General features: G+C 45.1%; 2 protein-coding genes across 2 annotated transcripts in view; one reads left to right on the top strand and one right to left on the bottom strand.

The window, feature by feature from the left end:
- Positions 1-17605, bottom strand: part of LOC135388067 (uncharacterized) — a 107976-nt gene extending 90371 nt beyond the window's left edge. Inside the window, exons 1-2 of the mRNA XM_064617368.1 lie at positions 17405-17605; positions 1339-2818 (exon numbers count right to left, since the gene is read on the bottom strand). Of these exons, the coding sequence (XP_064473438.1) occupies positions 1339-1401 (63 nt within the window). The 5' untranslated portion in view covers positions 1402-2818; positions 17405-17605. The remainder of the gene's footprint in view (positions 1-1338; positions 2819-17404) is intronic.
- Positions 17170-22015, top strand: LOC135388068 (myb/SANT-like DNA-binding domain-containing protein 3). The gene is made up of 5 exons (XM_064617370.1): positions 17170-17825; positions 19477-19856; positions 20308-20398; positions 20464-20581; positions 20904-22015. Exons 2-5 carry the CDS (start codon positions 19498-19500, stop codon positions 21185-21187), a joined length of 852 nt encoding a protein of 283 aa, XP_064473440.1. The 5' UTR covers positions 17170-17825; positions 19477-19497; the 3' UTR covers positions 21188-22015.
- Positions 22016-22121: the final 106 nt, after the last annotated feature.

Here is a 22121-nt window from a genome sequence, read left to right as displayed (position 1 = left end):
ATTAAGAAAAGAAAGGGAAACTACACAAAACTCGACGCTTTGAAACGGAATGGAAACGAATCTTACGAATCTCGAATCCAATGTCTCTCTCTCTCTCGAGTCTTTCTAATCCTTTCTTTAAAAAGAGCCGCCCTATATTCAGCGTCTTTCATCACCTCATCATCAGGACACATCTCATCCTGCCCATTGTGCCTTGGGGTAGCTGGCGACATCTCATGTCGCGAAATTTCTCCCATTCATCGTTATTGTTTTAAAAGAGTTTAAAAAGCCAAGAAAAAACTGAAAAGTGTTTTGAAGCAGAATATGATACATTTGTTTAACGAAAAAAAAAGTCATAAATACTGTCATCATAATATCATATACATAATCATCGACTACAAGAAACACATAAATTCTCGAGTCCAAATTATTTCCACAAAGTTAAAGCAACACTCAAAATCAAAACCATATTACTTTTAAACTTGTAAAGTGACAGTTCCCGCCTGAACTCTTTCAGTCCAGAGCAATGTAAAGAAAGAAACAAGAAGACACCCAGTCGGTCAATGAGGCTTTCGACGGACTCCAGAGGCGCCAATTTGAAAAAGAGACGAAGAGACGCGGTCGATGGATTCGAAAGATTCGATTCGCCATTTTGGGGACTGGGATTCGTGTTCCTGAATCTCGAATCCCTGCCTATGAGGATTCGCGGATTCTGTTGGCACATCCCTATAATAAACATAGATCCCCCCCCCCCCCAACTGGATGACAATGTACAGATCGACACACACGGATGTTTTCCTATGTAATGAAGCTTACTTCCATAGGTAGTTGAAGTACATATATGGCAGTCATCGAAGAAGCCAGACAGAAAAGGACAGATTGCCATACTGTTCATGATTGATTGATTGATTGATTATTTAAAAGAAAACCAGGGAGAAATTGAACTTGTCTCCTGACTAGTTCTGCTACTCCCAAAACAAAACAACAACCTACAAACAACCAAAAACAAACAAAGTACATTCCCCATCCCCAACAATTAGTGTGTTAGTACACTAGGTGCAAGTGAATAAATATCACTAGAACATGCAGAGAAACAGATACACACTAATGCAAAGATACACACTACAAATACACACACTGATAGAGTCACTCGCACAAAATCCTAAAATATGAGTTCCATGCCGCAGCTCACAAGGAACTGTTCATGTTCCCAGGCAGCTTGAGGCTTGCGTAGTGTTGGTCCGTCTGTATGTTCCCCTCTCAGAGTACGTAACTAAACTATCGGACACCTCTTATCTTTGCGGTTATGGAGAACACCGACATGTGTGAACTCAAAAAAGGAAATAGCGCAGTACTTACAATACTCCTACGGAGCTTCTGAAGCAAGTCATCCATCTTGGGAGGATTCTTGGCGGAGGCCATTGTTCCGGTGATGGAGCTGGACCAGTAATCCACTAGCAGAGCACTCTCACAACTCACTCCAGTCCAAAGGCAGTGATGAACTGACACTCATGCTCGGGGGCATCCCACCGGCTTGGTGGCAATGTGAGGAAGGACACTGAAATGCTCTCGTTTCGTCGGGTGAGCCGCAGGGAAACACTCCGACGGCTCAGTATTGGAAAAGAGCACTTGTTGTCTTTTGGGCACTGTCAAGGCGTGTCGAGGGCACCGCAGGATTTACTCTACCGTCTTCTTCGAAGGACTTTTTTCTCTCTCTCCGCCTCTCTCTTTCTCTCTTGTGGGATTTTGACTTTATCCTTTAATTCCGGGCCTCTCTAGGCACAGTGAAGTTGCAAGCATCGTCCTGGATCTCTAAGTTCAGTGTCACAGTACTGAACGTCGATGTCCTTACGTGGAGACGAAACGGCTTCTCGTCTTGAAGGCTCATCCGCAAAATGCAGCTGACATTGCATGGCTGCTAGGCAGTATAAAGACAACTTCTGATCTGTGATTCAACGATTGTAAGGCTCAACATCGCAGCACATCCAGTATTTCCTCAGGAAAGATCACTTCACTGGTGGATGTCTTACGACCTGGAAGCACCCAAAAGCGGATTTGGCCTTGGCGCATTACAAACACGTGCCTCATCTAACATGCATTTAGCAGGCGTTTGACAACTCATTACATCGCGTATGAGACGACTTCCTCACAACACTCCATGAATAAATCTTGTTAGCACTTTATTATGGCAGTGATATGCTTCAGGTACAACTATGCCCCTCAAGCAGTTGCTGGTCGTCTCTTAGAACCACATATCATTGAGATTTAGGCATATACGAGGCTGAGACTCTCACCCATGAAAAGGTTGTGTGTGTGTCGACAAGGGAAGAGGTCACACCGATAAGTGTTGCACCTCTACAACTCGCGCCGAAGCACTTCTCACAGCACAGCACTTCCAAATCTGTGCTGCTTCCGATGACATCTCGCACTCTCTGTCGCTGTCTCTTTTCTACCGTCCAAGGAACAACCGCCTGCTAGAGGAGACCTTGCACACCGCACTGTGACGCCTCTCAAAGCGCAGAACTCCATCGTCGTTGATGTTCCACCCACTCAGACATTGTGAAGAGACCCGCGGGTGAGACCGCTTTCTCCCTTTGGATCTGCTGACCCAAACATGAGCTTGCAATCACTCACGCAGGTGGCGCTGGCGCAGTGGCTCGGAGGGGGAGGAGGACCAGTAGTAGTGGATATCGAAAGCAGACATTAAGTGCGTTTCTCAATTCGGGGAGGGTTGCCGGGTCACTTTTTGCGGCTCCTCCTGCAGGGAGGGTAGCAGCCCAGCGTAGCGTGGAATGTTGCCTGCCCCAAGGGCCAACGCGTAGCATCCAGCCGGAGATCGCTGCAAGCACCAGAAGGGGAGAAAGAGTCAGGACGCGCCGTGTCAATGCCTGGTTTACACAATAAAGCTTACATGACTCGCCATCACAATTGAGCATGTAAGAGAGAATGTGTCACAGTTCTCGATACAGAAAATCGCATCACCTTTATTACCGCTGCACTGACTCTGTACACGTCGCTAAATAATGTTGAATACCGGTCATAGCTGCACACGGAGTGATATTCTGCCTCAATAAAACCCTCTTCTGGGGTTCTTGGTCACTTAGGAACGTCATATATTTAAAAGCTCTAAAGTCTTCGAAGCAAACTCGCAGGGTACAACCGCACGACAAAGCGCTAGGCCGTCAACAAGTTCTAGGAGCCGAAAACAAAATGGGAGCTAGAGTTTTGCAATAATTACCTCAAGCAGTGGGCCAGCTACATAATTACCGCAAGCATCTCTTGTGGTACGGTTGTATCCTGTGCGTTGTATGTCTGTCTTGAGGATGTTAACGGTTAGCGGCAGTAAACTTCCAGGTCCCAGGAGCCAGCGTCGCCATAGTTCCTTATAAGTAATGCGACCAGTGCTCACCAGGGGCTCGATGCGTGAAGAGAGAATGTGCTTAGGATACAGTAGAAATACTTGGACAATAAAGTAATATTGGGTAGAGTAAATACTTCAAAAGTATTCAAGATACTTGAGTATTGGTAATCAAAGAGATTGGGGAAAATCTCTCCAGGAGCAGTACTGCATAAGCAATACTTCCCCGCGACCGTTCGGCCGTATTCCAAGACACGGTCCACCAGGGATTCATCTTAGAAATGACTATGTTTTCTGGTGTGTATTTTTTTCTGCTTCTAATTGAAGTATTGGCGTTTATGGTTCCCAGTAAGAGATGCATTTCACAATGTTGTTCAATCAGCCTTCTTCTTTTTATTTGTTAAAGTCAAGTTTGAGGTCGTAACACAGTACCAGAACGATGATTCCACAAGGAAGCCAAATGGGGAATGGAAACGGCCGTAGAAAAAAGTTGTCAAACTGAATATGGTACGAAGGCAAACAGGCAGACAAAAAGTAATCAAAGTGTTGAGTAGACAATAGTGAATAAAAAAAGTATTTGAAATAGAGTACAAATACCATTCGGGAAAAGTGCTGAATAAGACAATGACATACTAATAAAGGTATTTAAAACCCACTATTTTGAGTACGGCACTCAAGAGTCGTACAGGACTGCCCGATGCTCAACTTTTCGTTGTTTCGTGATGCGCAATCAATTCTCCGCGATTCGTCACGATCTCTCTTTTTTTTCTTTCTCTCTCTCTCTCTCTCCTGTCATCATCATCTCGCGCGAAGGCAAATTGCAACACGATGGAAAGTGACCATTATTATGCAAGGAACACAAAGAGACACAACACAGGCTTCAAGGTTCCTAGGAACACTGAAGGATCGAAGTATGGCAGCCGTCCGCAACATAACAATTACGGCAAAATGCCAGATAGTGCGGTATCGCTTCTAGCGTGCTTGATCGGTAATCAAGAAGTTCGATTCCAGCCCCCATCTGACAACATTTATTTATAGAACCCCAGTCTTCCAATTCGCTGCGAGATCGACCTATAGGGGGCGATACTATCACCTTTCTATACTGTGGATAACACGCGGGCCGATGTTCGGAGTTGGTGGTTCTTTTCCGTAATTCTTGTGTATATTCACCGGAAGATCACTTGTGCCGCGATGGTACGATACTGTTCGGTTCCCTAATGCTCCACCAACTGCAGTGAACGAGGAATGAACGTGTAAAAGCAGACGACGCGTCCACACTACGGTAGTTCATCGTTTCTCCGCAGGGTGCCGCCACCGTTCGATCTCAGAGCGAATATACGCTTTTCGAGTACCTCCGCGTGAGGTTTCGCCAACTTAAAAAAAAAATAAAAATAATAAGAACGCTCGTTATGTGGAGGTTCAGCATCGGGCCCCCAAGACTACACTTAAAGGTCCTGGTCGAAGTTCCTGGTTTCTTTCACCTCGACGAAGTCACCGCAGTATTACGTGTAGCAACGTTGTAACACTGTATTATTTGGATCTGTAAGGTTTACCCCCATAGCGAATGACTTTGGCAGTTTGATTCTTTACATATTTCATTTCTGGCCCTCCATCTAGCTTGTGCTCGATCAAAGTCAATTACCGAGAGTCCCGCTGCGGCAGAACTGGTTCCTGGCTACGACAAGCACAGAAAAAAGCAAAAAAAAAAAAAAAAAAAAAGAAGAAGCTTTGGCGTATTTGCGGCTAACTGACTTCCGCGGTTGTCGCTTAAAATTCATTAACACCCTGGTCATATTTATGATTTCATTTTCTGATTTATATGTTTTGCATTGTAGGTGCTTGCGGAACCTATCGTCTATGCATGGCATACACTCAGGATGTGGGGCACACGGATGATGCATATATCCTCAGAACTTCATGGAGGTTCCGTCTTAAATGATTTGCAGCGTTACGCATTTCGCTGCCACTTATCGACATTTAGCACGAAGCAATAAATAAACTGTACTTCGTGGATTTTCATTCTTGAAAGCTGGAGCCTCTGAAGTTTTCTCCGACCTGGTGATGGTGATGTGATAACTAAAAAGAAAGAAAGAAAGGGGGATGTGAGGTACGACGAAGTCGAATTGACTACCCCAGTACGCTAACACACAAGCCTCCTCAAGCTTCTTCAGCCTGTCAGCTTTGTCAACGGGGAGCTACAGTGCGAAAAGTTTTCGTGAGCCTGTCGGCTTTGGCAAAAGGGAGACAGTGCGAAAAATTTTCTTCAGCCTGTCAGCTTTCTCAAAGGGGAACTACAGCGCCGAGTTTTGTTCAGCCTGTCAGTGCGAGAAGTTTTTTTCAGGCTGGCAGCCATGTTAACGGGGAGTTACCATTGCGAAAAAAATTCTTCAGCCTGTCAGCAAAGGGGACCTAGTGCGAAAAATTTTCTTCAGCCTGTCAGCTTTGTCAAAGGGGAACTATACAGTGCGAAAAGTTTTCTTCAGCCTGTCAGCTTTGTCAAAGGGGAACTACAGTGCGAAACGTTTTCCACAGTCTGTCAGTTTTGTTAAAAGGGACTACAGTGCGAAAAAAAAATTCTTGAGCCCGCCGGCTTTGTCAAAAGGGGACCTAGTGCGAAAACTTTTCTTCAGCTTGTCAAAGGGAACTGCAGTGCCGAGTTTTGTTCAGCCTGTCAGTGCGAGAAGTTTTTTTCAGGCTGGCAGCCATGTTAACGGGGAGTTACCATTGCGAAAAAAATTCTTCAGCCTGTCAGCAAAGGGGACCTAGTGCGAAAAATTTTCTTCAGCCTGTCAGCTTTGTCAAAGGGGAACTATACAGTGCGAAAAGTTTTCTTCAGCCTGTCAGCTTTGTCAAAGGGGAACTACAGTGCGAAACGTTTTCCACAGTCTGTCAGCTTTGTTAAAAGGGACTACAGTGCGAAAAAAAAATTCTTGAGCCCGCCGGCTTTGTCAAAAGGGGACCTAGTGCGAAAACTTTTCTTCAGCTTGTCAAAGGGAACTACAGTGCCGAGTTTTGTTCAGCCTGTCAGTGCGAGAAGTTTTTTTCAGGCTGGCAGCCATGTTAACGGGGAGTTACCATTGCGAAAAAAATTCTTCAGCCTGTCAGCAAAGGGGACCTAGTGCGAAAAATTTTCTTCAGCCTGTCAGCTTGGTCAAAGGGGAACTATACAGTGCGAAAAGTTTTCTTCAGCCTGTCAGCTTTGTCAAAGGGGAACTACAGTGCGAAAGTTTTCTTGAGCCTGTCAGCTTTGTCAAGGGGGACCTAGTGCGAAAGATTTTCTTCAGCCTGTCAGCTTTGTTCAAAGGGGACTACAGTGCGAAAACATTTTCTGGAGCCTGTCAGCTTTGTCAAAGGGGAACTAGAGTGCAAAGTTTTGTTCAGCCTGTCAGTGCGAAAAGTTTTCTTCAGCCTGTCAGCTTTGACAAAGGGGAACTACAGTGCGAAACGTTTTCTTCAGTGTGTCGGCTTTGTTAAAGGGGACTACAGTGCGAAAAAAATTTCATCAGTCTGTCAGCTTTGTCAAAGGGGAACTACACTGCGAAAATTTCTCTTCGTGGGGTGAAAGATTCTATTACCTTGGCACCAACACAACAAGGTCTCGATTCGTCCGTAGTATCATTCGCGATTTATGAGGGAGAGAAACTGCAATGGACAGTTTTCTTCTCCCTCTCCTTCTCAAGAAGCGCGACATTACGGAGAGGCCTTGGATTGGTCACCTCAAACAGTCTCCCGCGATTATTGGATACATCGTTTTTGAGGAGACCAATCAGAGCCCGCTCCGCATTGTCCGCCTTTTTGAGAAGGACAGGGAGAGGGAAAGTGTGAATTGCGTTTTTTTTTCACCAATCATAAATTATCGGATGAATATCGCTCCTTTTGTGTTGATGTCGAGGTAACCGCATAATAGAGTGTTGCTAAACGCTGCTCAAAGCCGTTAGGTCTTATGAGACACGCGATCACACAGTATGTCTTTATATAGGAAGGGGAGGAATTTTGTGATAAATCTTATTAACTCTCGCTCGCCGTCTGATCTTGCCTTATATCCGTGATTGACACGTTGACCGAGGGCGTTCATACAACTTGTATCACTTTAAAGAGACGGACGTGAAAAGAGCAGACGCCGGACGTTGAGAGTCCGCCGGAATTCCCTCCCTGGAAAAAGGCAAAAACGTCATTCTCCACACCACCAATCGGAGTACGGGACTTGAGAAAAGGGACGCCGCGGCGGTGCGGACGGCGCCTTTCTCCTCTGAGCAAGGCCCCCCCCCCCTCTCTCTCTCTCTCATCCTGTTAGAGAGTGACGTCACGCTGACCTGGTTGTTGCCCCAGCATTCGCAGCTGCGGAAGCAGCGCTGGTCTTTCAAATTATTATTTTTTAAATATCTAAGCACTTTTCGGACGAGGGCATTACCCAAGCAGATTGTTGGCCAATGCCGAATATAGAAGTATCTAGATACTGCCATATTCGGCTGTCTGACAGATTAATTTCTGGACGCGACCGTACCATTAAAGTTCTTGGTAGCTTCTATCGACGCTATTTTAGTTCGCACACCACACCTAAGCCTCTTTTTTGTTTATATGTGTACCAAGTTCTGACGTACACGTTTCAATAAAACGTGGGGTTTTTATGGTACACAGTCACCTTACGAACGCAGTAAAGCACTCTTATATTTCGATCTTGAGAAGCGAAGCATAAAGTCGTAACACATCTCCTTAATTCATAGCGTCGGGCCATTTTAATGCAGCCGATGCTAAAGGTTCGGAAATACCAATTACGTTCTCTCTCCGACTTATCCACCCATAGAGGTGCCTGCCCAGATAACACTGCATGTACGAGCAACCCTCGGTGACCTGGACCATATAATCTTGATACATCGAATATGTTGGGCACGTTTAGGGCTGCGCGGCTTTAATAAAGTGATTTTATTAACGACCCGGGTAACGTTAGAAATAATAAGGAAAGGGGGGGGGGGGGGCGAAGGTCGCACACTGTGGTTATTCCAGATCACGCCCGGCGGTGCGTTTCCTCCAATGTTCGTTTAATATTCATCGAGATTTTAGCCAAATCAGAAACGGGTCGTGAAATATTCAAGTAGGCACGTACAGGTATATATCACGAGTATGCGTACGTGAACATTTCTGAGATGCGTTTGATGAGGTTTTAAACTTGCATGGAGCTGTTAACCGTAAAGCTCCGGTATATCGAATTGGATATGCCCTATACGTCCGGCACAGCGCAGTAACTGCGCGTGTTTCAAAATGCAAAGATGATAGTCAAATGATATCCTCGTTATAACCAAGTAAACCGGACCAGGAAGAAAAAAATCGCTATAAGCGGGAATTCGATAAAAGCGGAAGTGTCAGAAAAACTGTGAAGCAGCCTCGGAAGTGTGCGGATTTTGTAACAGAGTACTTAAGCGAACCATGCATGGCGGTGAGCCCCGTCGCTGCCTAATTTATGGGGAAAGACAACGAGAGATAAAGAAATGCGTAGAATGGGTTTATCGTACACGCCTCCATCGGATCGCACTAAGCGGAGTCACCCAGCAAGACGCTTCGAATAATCGGGTTAGAAACACCTGCATTTCGATCGGGACAGCGCGAGACTTCGAATAAAGCGATTGTTCGAAAAAAGAAAGCAATTTCGTTGTAGCAGGGATTTGCTGTAGTATTATACCCTATATAACCGCAACACAAGCGAAACATTAGGCGGGAGATATGAGGATGAAGTGAAACGAGCTAAGTACGATTCGATCATTGAACAATTAAAGTGTCCCCGGTCGGCTGTTCGATGCAGGACAAAACGAGGACGAAGTAAAGAAATCGCCGTAAGGAACACCGAAAGTCATTGCAAAAACAGAGGGTAACACAAAAGCGTTTTAGCAGGTCGCCCGCACAGATGTGAGCACTCCCCTGCGTCTCCCACTCATCCCTGTTGTCCTCTCTCCACGCCTGTAACCACCCATAACCACACTCATAAGTCATAACTACGATTACATCACCATCGCTGACACACACACACACAGCTGCTCCATTCCCCTTGTCCTATCTCGTCTTTCCTGACCGTGAACAGCACTCCACATTCTTGTTTGCCTTCGGTTTTGATTTTTTGCATAATGGTTGCGGCGGATTTAGGGCGACACCGTCCGTACCCGGGTAACCTTTCTGGCAATGCGATTCTCTGCACATGTCGCCAGCTTCCTGGGGTCATCCGTCTTCCCTGCCATGCTTATTAGGAAGCTCCTCCATCTAGCAGATACGCGCGTCCAAGAAAACCGCAACGTCATTATTGCTATTACATATATTTCTTTGTTGGTGTTGTTGTTGTTGTTGTTGTTGTTGTTGTTTTTCTTGTCGTTACAGTGTCAATTGAACTTGGGTATGACCGTCGCCTGTGGCAGTAATGCGCGGATTTGTAATTAGAAGGTATAGAGTGCGTTTAACATTGAAGCAGGGATCGGAACCGGTATTTTTTCGGTTCGGTTCGGGTTCAGGTTCATTCATATTGGTTCGGTTCGGGTTCAGCTACGCAGCAGAGCAAAATATCGGTTCGAATCATTTCAGGAAAGTGAACTTTGAGCAGATTGCCACGGGTTAAATGCAAGCACATCCTTACGATCCTCAAACAACACAAACGTACTTTTGTTGTCGTTGTTGCCGACACAGCAGTGGTTCACAGCAACGCTGCGTGTTACAGATCTGCGTTGCAGGCGTATTGTTATGGTAGCATACCGTACTCTCTATGTTCACTCATCGTATACAGTGAACCCCCAATAATCTGACATACGCGCTTTACAACTATACTCCTGGGGAACAATGCAGTGAAACCTCTGCAAATGCCTCGCGTTAATATGACAATTCCGCATGATAACCAAAATTTTCAGGAACGACCATGGTCATGATAACGCGGGTTCACTGTACACTCTGTTACATCCTGCTCAGGAACTGGGTGTTATTTTCGCAGCCCAAAATGAACACTTGGGCTTGCTGGACGACAAAAATCGCGTCCAAGAAAGAATATACGGTTGCCACAACGAAGACCTCAAAACAAACTAACGCAACTGAACGAACACAATAGCATGCGAGGAGGAAATACCTCGCGCACTTGGGTTGCAGTTTTGTTTAGTTCAGTTTCGGTTTCGAATTCGTTTGGCAACGCGGCTCAATCCGCTGTGTAAATCGTAGTTCCCACCTCTCACAATGCACATTATGTGTGAACCGTTTCGCAAACCGGCAGCCGCATAAATTTATTTCGATTCAGTTCCGATTCGGTTCAACGCGAGAGAAAAAATATTTTTTGGTTCGGTTCAGTTCCGGTTCAGATAAAATACGGGTTTTTAGCGGTTTTCGGTTCGGGTTCGTTCCCCACATTGAAGTGTATTTGGAGTGTGTTTAACGTGAGTGCGTATCATTTTCTTCGCACTTCTCACTAAACGCCTGTTTGTGACGACACAATACATGGTTTTCTGATTTCTTTTTGTTGTTGTTGTTTTGAAAAAAAATTGCGACTCAAAGGGACGGTCCGGAGCTGCTGACTGACTTTGAGATTAGAGCTGTATTCGACTGTAGGTTAGGTGCAGATACTAATGAAAATTTTCATCCAGTAGGTGTTAGTGACCTGTAGAGGGGTGACGCCCATATCTGCTGATTTCCTGGCCTTTTTTGCTTTCCTGGCAGGCATTTGGGGGGATGTTCCCCATTCATCATCATCATGTATTTGTCCCCATGTATTTGTTGTTGTTGTTGTTGTTGGGGGGATGTTGCAGAAATTTTGGGGGGCAGCATTAGGGGGGGGGCATTGGTAAAATCCCTGACTGCACGTTACCAAGGTTGCCACGTTGCCAACTCATTGTGCGAAAGCACAGCCACCTGGGCACCGAAAAGCAGTCAAAAGTATCTATGCGTAACAGATAGCGTTCATCTTAGTAGCCATTGTGCCTCGAGCGCGATGATTTATTGTAGAAATACTATATACGACTAGGAATAATACATAGTGCATAGAAATACTACAGGAACAAGCACAAGTGAAGGCTACAAACAAATAGTACAGCAACACACAGTAATAAGAAATTCGTGCCGACTAGATAATGCCAAAACATCTTCACCTTCCACTCATGCACTGACCAGTGACGTTGACCATCAAAGGAAATAAATCGTAGTAGACCCTAAAAGGATTGTTCCTGAGCTAACAGCGCAGCTTTTTTATTGTAAGAGGGTCGTTACTTCCTGGAGTAATGGAATGACGAACTTGACCTGCAAAATTGAACGTAAGAATCAATTCCAATTCTGTTTCTCAATTTCATTTTTGTGAGGGACGCCCTCCGTAACACGAGTTTTTTAGATACCTGTTTTTTAGAACCAAGGCGTTGATTTCTCGACCAACTTCATCCCCATATCATCGTCATCATGTATTTCTCTCTCTCTCTCCCGACCAACTTTTTTTTTCTGAACTTGTTTAAGTGAAAGTAGCGGGAAAGTAGCCGAGTATAGCCAACAAAAATATTTAGAAGCCACAAGAACACGAAAGTAGCCGCATTTTGACGAAAGGTAGCTAGAGCTGGAAACTCTGCATGGAACACTCTATAGTTTGTATATCTTTCCACAGGTTGCCAGACTGCTATCGTGTAACGCTATGTGTGCACACAGGTGGAGCACATCACACCGATCCTCGTAGTTTTTTTAGATAAACAAGAAAAACAGACAATCGGTTGCACGATGACGTAAAAATGAACCGCTTTGGCTGACGTCTCGAGGGTGTGCGACCGAGATAAAGGTGATCGAGGACTCCTATTAGATGAGGTAATTAAAACGTAATCAGCAAGTTCTGTCTCGAAACGAGAGCTTGATTGCTTGTCATTACAGGAACCCGAAGTTGCTAGCTGCGGCTTCATGCAGCTTAGGTGCCAGCTAAAAAATTCAATTATTAATAATTGGCCGATTGCCGATTTCTCGACAGCTGTCCTCGTTTCCTGCGGTCAGCTTTCTAATTCAAAACGCTTAATTAGCGGGGAATATCAGTCGATCGTGGCACCATTTCGTCCCTTCGTAAACCAGATTCCATCAGATCAGCGGCGCTAAAAGATTTGCGCTTGGAGGCATTAGCGAAATTTGCATGTCTAACGCAGGACGAAATTTACGACCACGAGGCAGATTACGTGTCTGATCTTCATGCATATAGTGTCCAACTTCATAGTGAAGAAGCGTGGGCAACACGCATGCTAATTTATCTGCTCAACCTACTTCTGTCAACAAGAATGCAGATTTATGTTCTTCCCACTCCGGTCTCACCGGAAGTTAAACTTTCAGCCTAAACAAGGAGGGAGAGTTGCTCCCTCACATGGGAGTCTAAAAGGGACAGACTTGTACGTGACGCGTTACAAGTAATTGCGTTACATGTAATCAATTACTTTTTTAGTAATTTTCCGAGTAATCAATTACATTTTTGAACAAGTAATTTTTCAAGTAATCAATTTTAAGTAGTAAGATTAGGAAGTAAGATTATAATTTTGAGTAATCAATTACCGAGCAATCACATACTTTTGAAGAATAGAGTCTGACTCAATACACAGTCTGCTCTGTGAAAATAGCAATTTCCTGTGTCTTTGTTGGGCTGTTCTACTGTAGTAAGCCGAAAAAATATTATTGCTAACTTCTCACGCGCAAGTCGTTCGCGCTTGAGTTGAGTTGAGTTGATAAGAAATGAAAAAATGGAGATATAGGCACTCATTACGAGAGCCGGCTACTCCAGATCACTTGGGAGTTGAGGTTTTTCCTTTTTTCGAAGCAAACAAGGGCAGAAATTTTTGCGTGGACAAAAAGTGACGGCCTGAGTAACGCGTTACTTTTATACTTGTTACTCAATTACATTTTGAGTCGAATAATTTGTAACGGTAATCGATTGCTTTTGCTAGAAGAGTAACGGTAGTCCATTACTTTTTTGGAGTAACGGGCACAAGTCTGAAAAGGGATGCACTGAAATTAGATTTGCCTTGTCACGTCCTTTCATGTACGCTATGGGGTCACCTTCTATAGTAGCATTTCAAATCTATAGGAACTACACCGACGGCCATCCACGTCTATATTTACCCGGTGAAAAGACATCGTATACTGAAATGCCACGATATTGCGTAAACAACGAGAAATTAGACGAGGCGGGCAGCAAACATGCATGACTCAAACACGTAAACATCCGACGCCCAGAATCAAATTAAATCAAACCACTCAGGATTGTTTGAGAATTGCAGAAAATTCGGCTAGTTGGTACGTACTACAAAACGGGATACGCGCGTACAGACGGGACAAAGGACAAGGAGGCACACCCACCAAGCGCTATACTTACAACTGAACTTTATTGTTCAGGATTGTTTGATTTAATTTGCCACGATATCCCACATCTCAAAATTCATGCCTACAGGATCACGAGACAAGAACAGCATAGTTTCAGAATCCAGGTGTTAAAAAACCCACGGTGAAATTGCTTTGCATGTTTTTTGTGTACCGTATAATGTATTATCTTCGGGTAACACATTTGTCCATAAAGTACACCCGTTGATTCTGGGCATTTCTTACGGCTGAAAGAGCTCACGTGTATCACTACGCCAGTTAGGAATGTAGTCCGGACTGGCCCCGGATGTTCCCCGAACACTTAATCTTTTCTTTCTTTTTTTTTTCTTCTATTATTCCGTGTCAGCGCCGCGAAGCAACTGTGGCTATGAGCGGTGTACAGGCGTGGACAGATGGAGAGAGGACAACAGGAATGAATGAGGAACACGGGGGTTAGCATGCGTCTTGGGCAGACTTCAAGGGGGAACTGTGTCAACATTCGCCTGGAAAGTCTGCAGGGAGCCGACCTCGCGGCTCCCGAACACAGTCCTATCATCGACTAACAAAGCGACCACGCAAGCACGTAGGCTGTCATGTCGGGACACAATGAGACTCCGAGTGTATATCGCGAATAGTCCCAACTCTTAAAGGCGTCCAAATGGGGCCGGAACATGGCTTCAATCGCTATACGTCTCATTTGACACGCACAACAGTAGTTCGTACAAAGACGTGATCGATATGGACGATTTTATGGCGGCTAGGTTGCAAACACTGTGCACGCCCATAGTAAGCAGACGATGGCGAGTCGAATCGATCGGAAGCTACTTCCAATTCCTTTTCCATACAGGGCGATGGCCTCTCTCCTGTATCCGCATTACAGGCACGTATCATAACCAGTAACTACTGTAGACTGCACAATGAAGATGGACAATCGCTTATTACGCATTCCTCTCGTAATCTTTGCGTCATTTCCGACACTCATGTTCTACTGTAGAGGTGCGTCGTTACGACCACCAGAGCTTGACTAACCTTTCCTCCCTTTCTTCTTTTTTTTTTTTTTTTTTCGATAAACATAACCCTCCTCACCTCCATACCTGAGCATCGTATTCGGACAAATTAGGACTCCGTGAATATCGCAAAGACAAAAGTTAAGTGCGAAGTCACGGCTAACGGTTTTCTGCTTCTGTTTCACATTTGTCTGCGTAGCAGTTTCTAGGCTATAGTTTCGAAATTCCTGGATTGATAGCGAGATGAAATGGCTCCCAAGTGGCGTGTGCAAATCTTTCTCATCGGCCTTTCTGGTTTGAAGTATATAATTGTGTAATAATAAGAAAAGGCACCATCAGTGGGATTCGAATCCTTCAACTGCCGTTATAATATGAATAATAATTGTTCAACTGCTATTACATTTTCAGTTGAAGTGTGCAACTGGGCGTTGTGAAGCTCGTGTTGTGCTTCGTTCTTCTATGTTTAATTAGCTATACTACGTTACGTTAACGTAATAGTTATATTAATAATAACGTAATAGTAACGTTAACGTAATAGTAGAGTAGTAGTAATCCCGCGTTTACGGCATTTATTCCCGGGTAGATTCTGCGGGTGTTTCTCGGGATTTCTGTGTTTTGTGAAATTCGGATATTTTCGGCATTTAAAAATGTTTGTGCAAAAAAAAAGATATATCTTATCTTCCTACGCATACTAGTGTTGACCAGGGAGAAGGGCTATGGAGGGAGAGCAGCTTTGTAGGAGGACACTGAGATTCAAAGGATTTCCTTTCCCTTGTCATCATCATCATCCATTCATCTATGTTGTTGTTGTTGGAGAGCTCCACGTGTATTTGAACCTTACTGACCTTGATCAAAGTATTACAGAAAAAAAATGTTTTCCCTTAAACTAGAGGCTAGCGTCTCCGCAGGGCGGTATTTCCCGCAATTACGAGGCGAAGGAAAAACGAAAATGTGATGCCCCGGAGGAAGAAAAGTGCAGTCGGGTATCGGCAAGTCGCACCATATGCAAGAGTATATTTCCCAGTTTTTCGGAACATGCCGAATTTTTAAAGCAATATTCGGCGGATGTTCTCCGGCATGTTTCGGCCAATACCAAAAAAACGCGGAACCAATGTACAACGCGAAACAACTATGTGTACGGAACCAACCTGTATGTATATAAGGCTTCAAAGAAGCTGAAACATGCCCCTGTCAATACGTTAGTACTCACTATACACCAACACTTTTTCTATACTCTCGAATACCCTCGCCCCTTTACTGCACCCATAGCGCTCAAGGGCATGGCGAGTTTTTAAGTATTATTTTCGTTTCCTTTTTTTTTTCTTTTTTTTGTATAGCGGAACTCCAATGAAAGGACCTCTGTGAGCTGATTATGAACAAAGGGTGATTAGTGTTATTCTTTGCCCTCTAATTGGGAGTCAAAGGACGACTGAGAAGACAGAGAGAAGATGAAAGGGGTTATCGCGCTCGTGTCGAGGAATGCGCCCGGGGTGAAGCAGCAACATTCCCTTCCACGCTGCTATCACTTCCACGTGCCGCGGGGCACACGTGGTCAGTTGGCCTAACAAGCAGAGAGAGAGAGACCCACGTTAAGTGCGGAAAGTGCGCAGTTAAAGGTAACGTGGACCGTAAACACCGCGAAGAAAGATTCCGGGAATCGCATTATGTTCGTCGTCACTACGTTCTTTGTTCTTCCGGAAAAACCTATTACATGTCAGGCCATAATACCACCATGCCTTTTCGACCACCATAATCAACATCATAATCACAATCATCATCAGCATCATCCTGTGTACAGATTATGGCACTGCTGCGGAGGCGCTCAACGTAACATTAAACGGATTTTCTTCTTTTAGCTGTGTTTGACAAACGGTGGTGCAGCATCGTCTATTGGCAATAAGTTGTTAGTAAAGCTATAGATTCGCGTTTATTAATTACGGTAGGTTGATCATTGATTGATTGCTTGAATCCACAAGAAAGTATCAACTGCGTGGTTACATTTCCAACATCTCTTGGTATGAGAGTCCTCCCGATATCTCCGACTTTGACTATATCCAAATTCAAACTGGATTATCCATAGGGGCCGTGTGTGCATACCTCATTGAAACTTCTGTGCTGCATTCGCCCTGTGAGCTTCTTGAAATAATTGATACAATTGAAATGATACAATGATACTTCAAATACAAAAACAAAATTGAATAAAAATAGTACAGTAAAACCTGAGATATTATTGATGCAACGCCACGCTTCTGTTTATTTTACGTTGAATTTCTAACCGTTCATTATATTACTAATTCACGCCACTTTCATTTCCCCTGAATCGCATCTGGTTTTCCCTCTGACGCCGCGGAAACGCGTCAAGCTTGCTGCGGTAAAAACAAAATAATATTCGTGAAAAGCGATGAAGATTATTTTAGGCATCTGCTTATGCTTTTATCTTAGAGTTCACATCACGGCTACTCTTCTCTTTGAGCTACAAGAGGTGGTGGTGGGGACAAGGCCGGTTTTGCAGCTACAAAAAACGGCTGTTACACGCAAAACAGCGAATTAACGCATCCTCCTCCAAAGGAAGGGGAGATAGTGTAAACCTGATCTAATCCGGAATTACCTGCCGTTTACGAATTAGCTACCACTCGGTAACATCAGACTCATTCACTAAAAGGAAGCTTCATGCACAAAATAATCGCACGCTGCAGTGCTTCTGCATTTTTTTTCCGCAACACTTCCGCGTACTCACCAGCAAGGACGCTGCCAGTTAGCTATCCTTCTCAAATCTCACCAGAAAGGGATGGTCTTCTGTCGCATCCTTCAAAGTAGCAGACGAGGCCAAGTCAACGCATCCTTCGAATCATCGTTTATGCCGCACATCCACACGTGATAGTTCCATTCTGAACTGCGGTCCTAACCCTGGCACCGCCGTTCATTGCCAAGGGTTCCGAACCACAGCTTTCCCCGTTTTCCCCACTGGGAGCACACCACTCGCGCCGCAGCTGCCCTCTGGTGGGCGCCCGAGGCAACGCTATTGATCGAAGACGACGAGAGGTTTCCTCGTACGTTTCACGAGGTGGAGTCCACATAGAGGATTCAAGGGAAGGAAGGTGACAATTCAAGGTGTGGAAGACACGAGTTTTACGTGAGCTCACGATTTTGGACGAAGGGTAAGCTTATAACGTGTGTGAATGTCTGTGTAGGTTCTGTAAATGTTCGTATGTTCAGCGTTGAGACAAGCGGTAAGGTGAACCGAAGTGTTTCCTTAGCGAGAGGCGAGTAGGCTTAGCGAAGGGGCGCTTGAGGGTATTTTAGAAAGGAGAGAGGGCCGCCGGTCTCCGCGTGCTCGGCGCGAAGGAGAAATAGGAGAGGGAATGTTTTGGCACGTGTGGGGGAAGTGGCGCGATATTTGAATCTCTGTTTGAAGCTCTTTGGCTCAGAGGTGATTTGAAGTGCGTGGCGTCACTTTCAAAAGCACAATCTGGCGCTCTCTGTTAATTCTGAGATTAGAGTTGTGTTCCACAATAAGTTAAGTGCAGATGGGTAGATTTTGAGATAAAACAAGAAAAACCGAGGGGCACGCTCACAGCCGGTATCGCTTTCACGACTACGTTATGTGCTTAGCTGACGTCTAAAGGGTGTGTGACCGTGATAAAGGTAAATGAGCTCTGTTTTGGGATATGATAAAACGTAATCGGAAACTTTTGTCAGGTATCGTCGACATGATTCGTTCGTAGAACAGGAGCCGGAAGTTCCTAACAGTGACATCACGTGACGCGCACGTGACTAACAGTGACGCGCTGAAGGCAAATCAGTGCACAAAATGATATCGTTGTCACTGCTGACTGGTGGAAAGCACAGGTCGTACGCCTTTTTGTGACAATCAACATGACCGCGTAAGTCCCAGAAAAAGGCCCACGCATACCGTTTTCAACAAATTGAGGGGGGAGGCATGTCATTTGGGATTATTATGGTATAGGAGCGTGCTGTGCTCTCAAGTTCCGTTTTAATAATGTAAAAAAAGCATGTGACAGCATTCGTTTAGCGTGTGCTCGGGTTACTCATCCCAAGCACAACATCTTGACCCAATATCGGATCAATATTGGCAATATTAGTCCAACATTGCCAATATTTGACCAATATTGGCAATACTGACCCAATATTGGTCTATGGTCCAATATTGGACCGACATTGACAATATTGGTCCAATATTGGGCTAAGTATGTTGTGCTGCTTGGCATACCTCTGACACTAAGCTCATGACAAGCTCGCTTGACATAGCAGTTAGGATGATCGCCTTCCACGCTAGGACTGGGAGCTGATACGGGTTCGAACCCTGGCACCAGCTGTGCTGTCTGAGGTTTTCCCTGGGTTTTCCGACATTACTGTGCTAACAAATATCGGCACAGTTCCCTCTGAAGTCGGCCCCGGACGCGTACCAATCCCTCCACTCCCTACCGCTGCCCTCTCTCCATCTGTCCACGTCTGTACGCCGCTCACAGCCCCGGTTGCTTCGCGGCGCTAACACGAAATTAAAAAAAAACTAAGCTCGTGACCCAGTAGTAACACTCACACTTCCCACTAACACAAAAATTTAGTGATTTAGTAGATACTGACGTCCAAGGTGCTGATACTGATACTGTGATTGATTGATTGATTTGTAAAAGAAAAAAAATGGAGATGTTAGTCCCGAGCCACACTCTAGGACGCGTTATTCAAAAAAGAAAGGGAAACTACACAAATACTGATACTGATACACACACGCACACACCGATACTATGATACTAATTTTCACGTGTACTAATCTTACTCCGTTTCCAGACAAACAATCTCGAAACCGCGATGACGTCCGTGCAAAAGAAACAACCGTTCACCTTGCGAGAAAGGACCATTCTCTTGAAGCTGGTGAACAGGCACAGGCGATTCATCGAGACGAAAAAGTCCGACGCGGCGTCGCTGGAAGCCAAACACAGGGCCTGGGAACGCGTGACGGCGGAGTACAACATGCATCCCGCGGTCATACCCAGGGACGTGAAACAGCTGAGAAAGTGTCTGGACAATTTAAAGAGCAAAGCGAAGCGACAGCAGCAACCGCTAGGTGGCGGACCCCACGTCCTCGATACGGTGTCCGACAGTCCGTACGAAGAAAACGGTGCGGAGGAGGAAGCCTTGGAAACATTGCCGGAAATCAACGCTGAAAGGTTTGTCTTTCACTGTTTATCTTCATCGAGATTCATTCCTATTGGTTGACCGTGCGAACTATACCTCACAAGGAATGGTCGAGCTCTAGCGGTATGTCCTGAAGACAATGCGAGTTCTTCACGGCCCATGCGCACTATACCAGAGTCGACGCAATGGATGTAGCGTGGGGAAACACCCACACATTTTAGTCCCAGTTCCAACGCCGTCGAAAGATTGGGGGGGAGGGGGAAGCAGAAGAGGAAGGTAGGCGGGAGCCGGAGATTCCTTTGGAAAAACTTGTAGGAACCATTTCCTTGAGTATGAGAAAAAAGACAAGAAACTCGAATCACGCGTGCCTTTCTTTTTTTTTTTTAATTCCTGCGTTCACTTTTTTTTTACGTCTAAATTTATCGAAGCGAAGTGTTCACCTGCAGTATGCGTTACGATGCTGAAGCGTTATGCACCTTGCAGTTACTCGATGGAGAACTCGACAGACTCGTCGTTGTGGATCACAGCAGACACACCGCCTGTAGCAGAGACGGAAGGGCAACAGCTTGCACTGGTAAGGCCTTCCTTGTTACGAGCAAGTATCCCCCTGTTGATCACTGCTTTTGATTGGTTGTTCAGGATGCACCAGTCACCAAGATGGAAGTACCAGAACCATCGACGTGTCGAGTAGAAATGCTGGAGCAAGTTTCTGACGGTTCGACGCAATCCTTTGCGGGCCATAGTGCCAGAATAAGTAGTAGGTTACCCTCACCTTTCAGTGTCCTTTGAAAACACGTAAGGACTTGACGTTGTAAATCATTTGTACGAAGCAAACGGCAAAATCGACAAGTTTTCTGGTCACAATCCTTGATCGCAGGAAGACCTTGAACTTGAGGACACGTAAAAGACGAATTCACACACCAAGGCTTCGTGTGTGGATTCGACTTTTGCTTGTCCTCAAACTCAAGGTTTTCTTGCACTATGAATCTTCACCATACTCTCAGTCATCCCAGCTTGACGTCCTTGAGTGTCCTCAAAGACACTTCGTATGCGAAGTGAGCGCGTCCTTTTCCTTCCAGGTTCCACAGTCGTTCCTCCAGCTCCATTCAAAGAACGGAAGAACCCTCAATCACGAACAGCCGCAGACTCCATTGAAACCGAACTGCATGCCCGTTTAGACAAGATTCAAGCAGAGAAAGAAGCCATGCAAGAGTACCATGAGTTGAGGATGAAGTTGGCCAAAGATGAAAGCGCACTCAAGATGAAATTGCTCAAACAGAAGTTTGAGAATGCAAAGCTGAAGGAACGTCTTATTGCATTACAGATTGGAAAGTTTGGTTATTCAAACAGTGCATCCGATTAAAGTAAACTTTCGCTTTTGATTTTCGTCGAGTCGAATTTGGCGGCTCTGCTTCGGCAGATCGGGGTTGCCGAGCACGGATCATAGATGGCAGCTCTCTACCGCGGAGGATTGGGTGACTCCTGCCTGTGCGCGTTGCTGATGGTCCCGTAACTGGAAGCTGTGATGATGAGCAGTGAAGATAGCGAACGTTTTTCACTGAACGAAAAAAAAAAAGAAAAGATGAAGCAAATAGAAAAGAAGATCGCTTGGACCTTGTCAGGCGTCCTCCAGCTGCCGGTGGTGGTGCGAATGCATGGTGACATTGTCACCAAGCTACTCTACCACCTTGTTTGCGGATGCTGTTCGGGGGAGGAGTGATAGTCCTTCGTGGGTCGACTTCACGAGGATGTGTTCCACGTTACAAAAATGGAGATGTAAACCGCAATGCAATGCTTCCGTGAGTGATGGATGCCAAGTTGCTGCCCTGAAGTCCATAACCAGTTGCGTGGCAACAATTACAGTACAGTTACCTCTGTCATCGTCACCGTCATCATCATCGTATTCAACCCCAATGGACATGAGCTAAAATACAACAGTTCCTAATCTGGCATCCGATTAATACTAGTCGCGCGGTACGGCAGAAGATTGTGCGTAAGAGTTTTGTATTCAACTCTGTACTAAAGTTGTACTCAACTTCTGGTCTGAATAGTGTGAAAAAAAATGGCTGCATATTTGGCATTGTGCCAAACGCAATTAAATGCGGTAGCTTTGTAAGATGCCGTCGTTGACGTACGATACGTTTTGTGTGAAACTCTTTTTGAAATACTGTTAAATTTCTATTGAAATCCTTTTGATGTCTTGTGAAATCCCTTGTTCTCTTTTCCCATTTTCCACGTTGCTGCTGCGGTGGTTAGACAATTTCGGCGTACTGCAAACGCAGCATGTTGATCACGTG

This window comes from Ornithodoros turicata, chromosome 3, assembly GCF_037126465.1.
Source record: "Ornithodoros turicata isolate Travis chromosome 3, ASM3712646v1, whole genome shotgun sequence".
NCBI lineage: Eukaryota > Metazoa > Arthropoda > Arachnida > Ixodida > Argasidae > Ornithodoros > Ornithodoros turicata.
The sequence above is the reverse complement of the archived record's forward strand: the minus strand, read 5'-3'. Positions and strand labels throughout refer to the sequence as shown.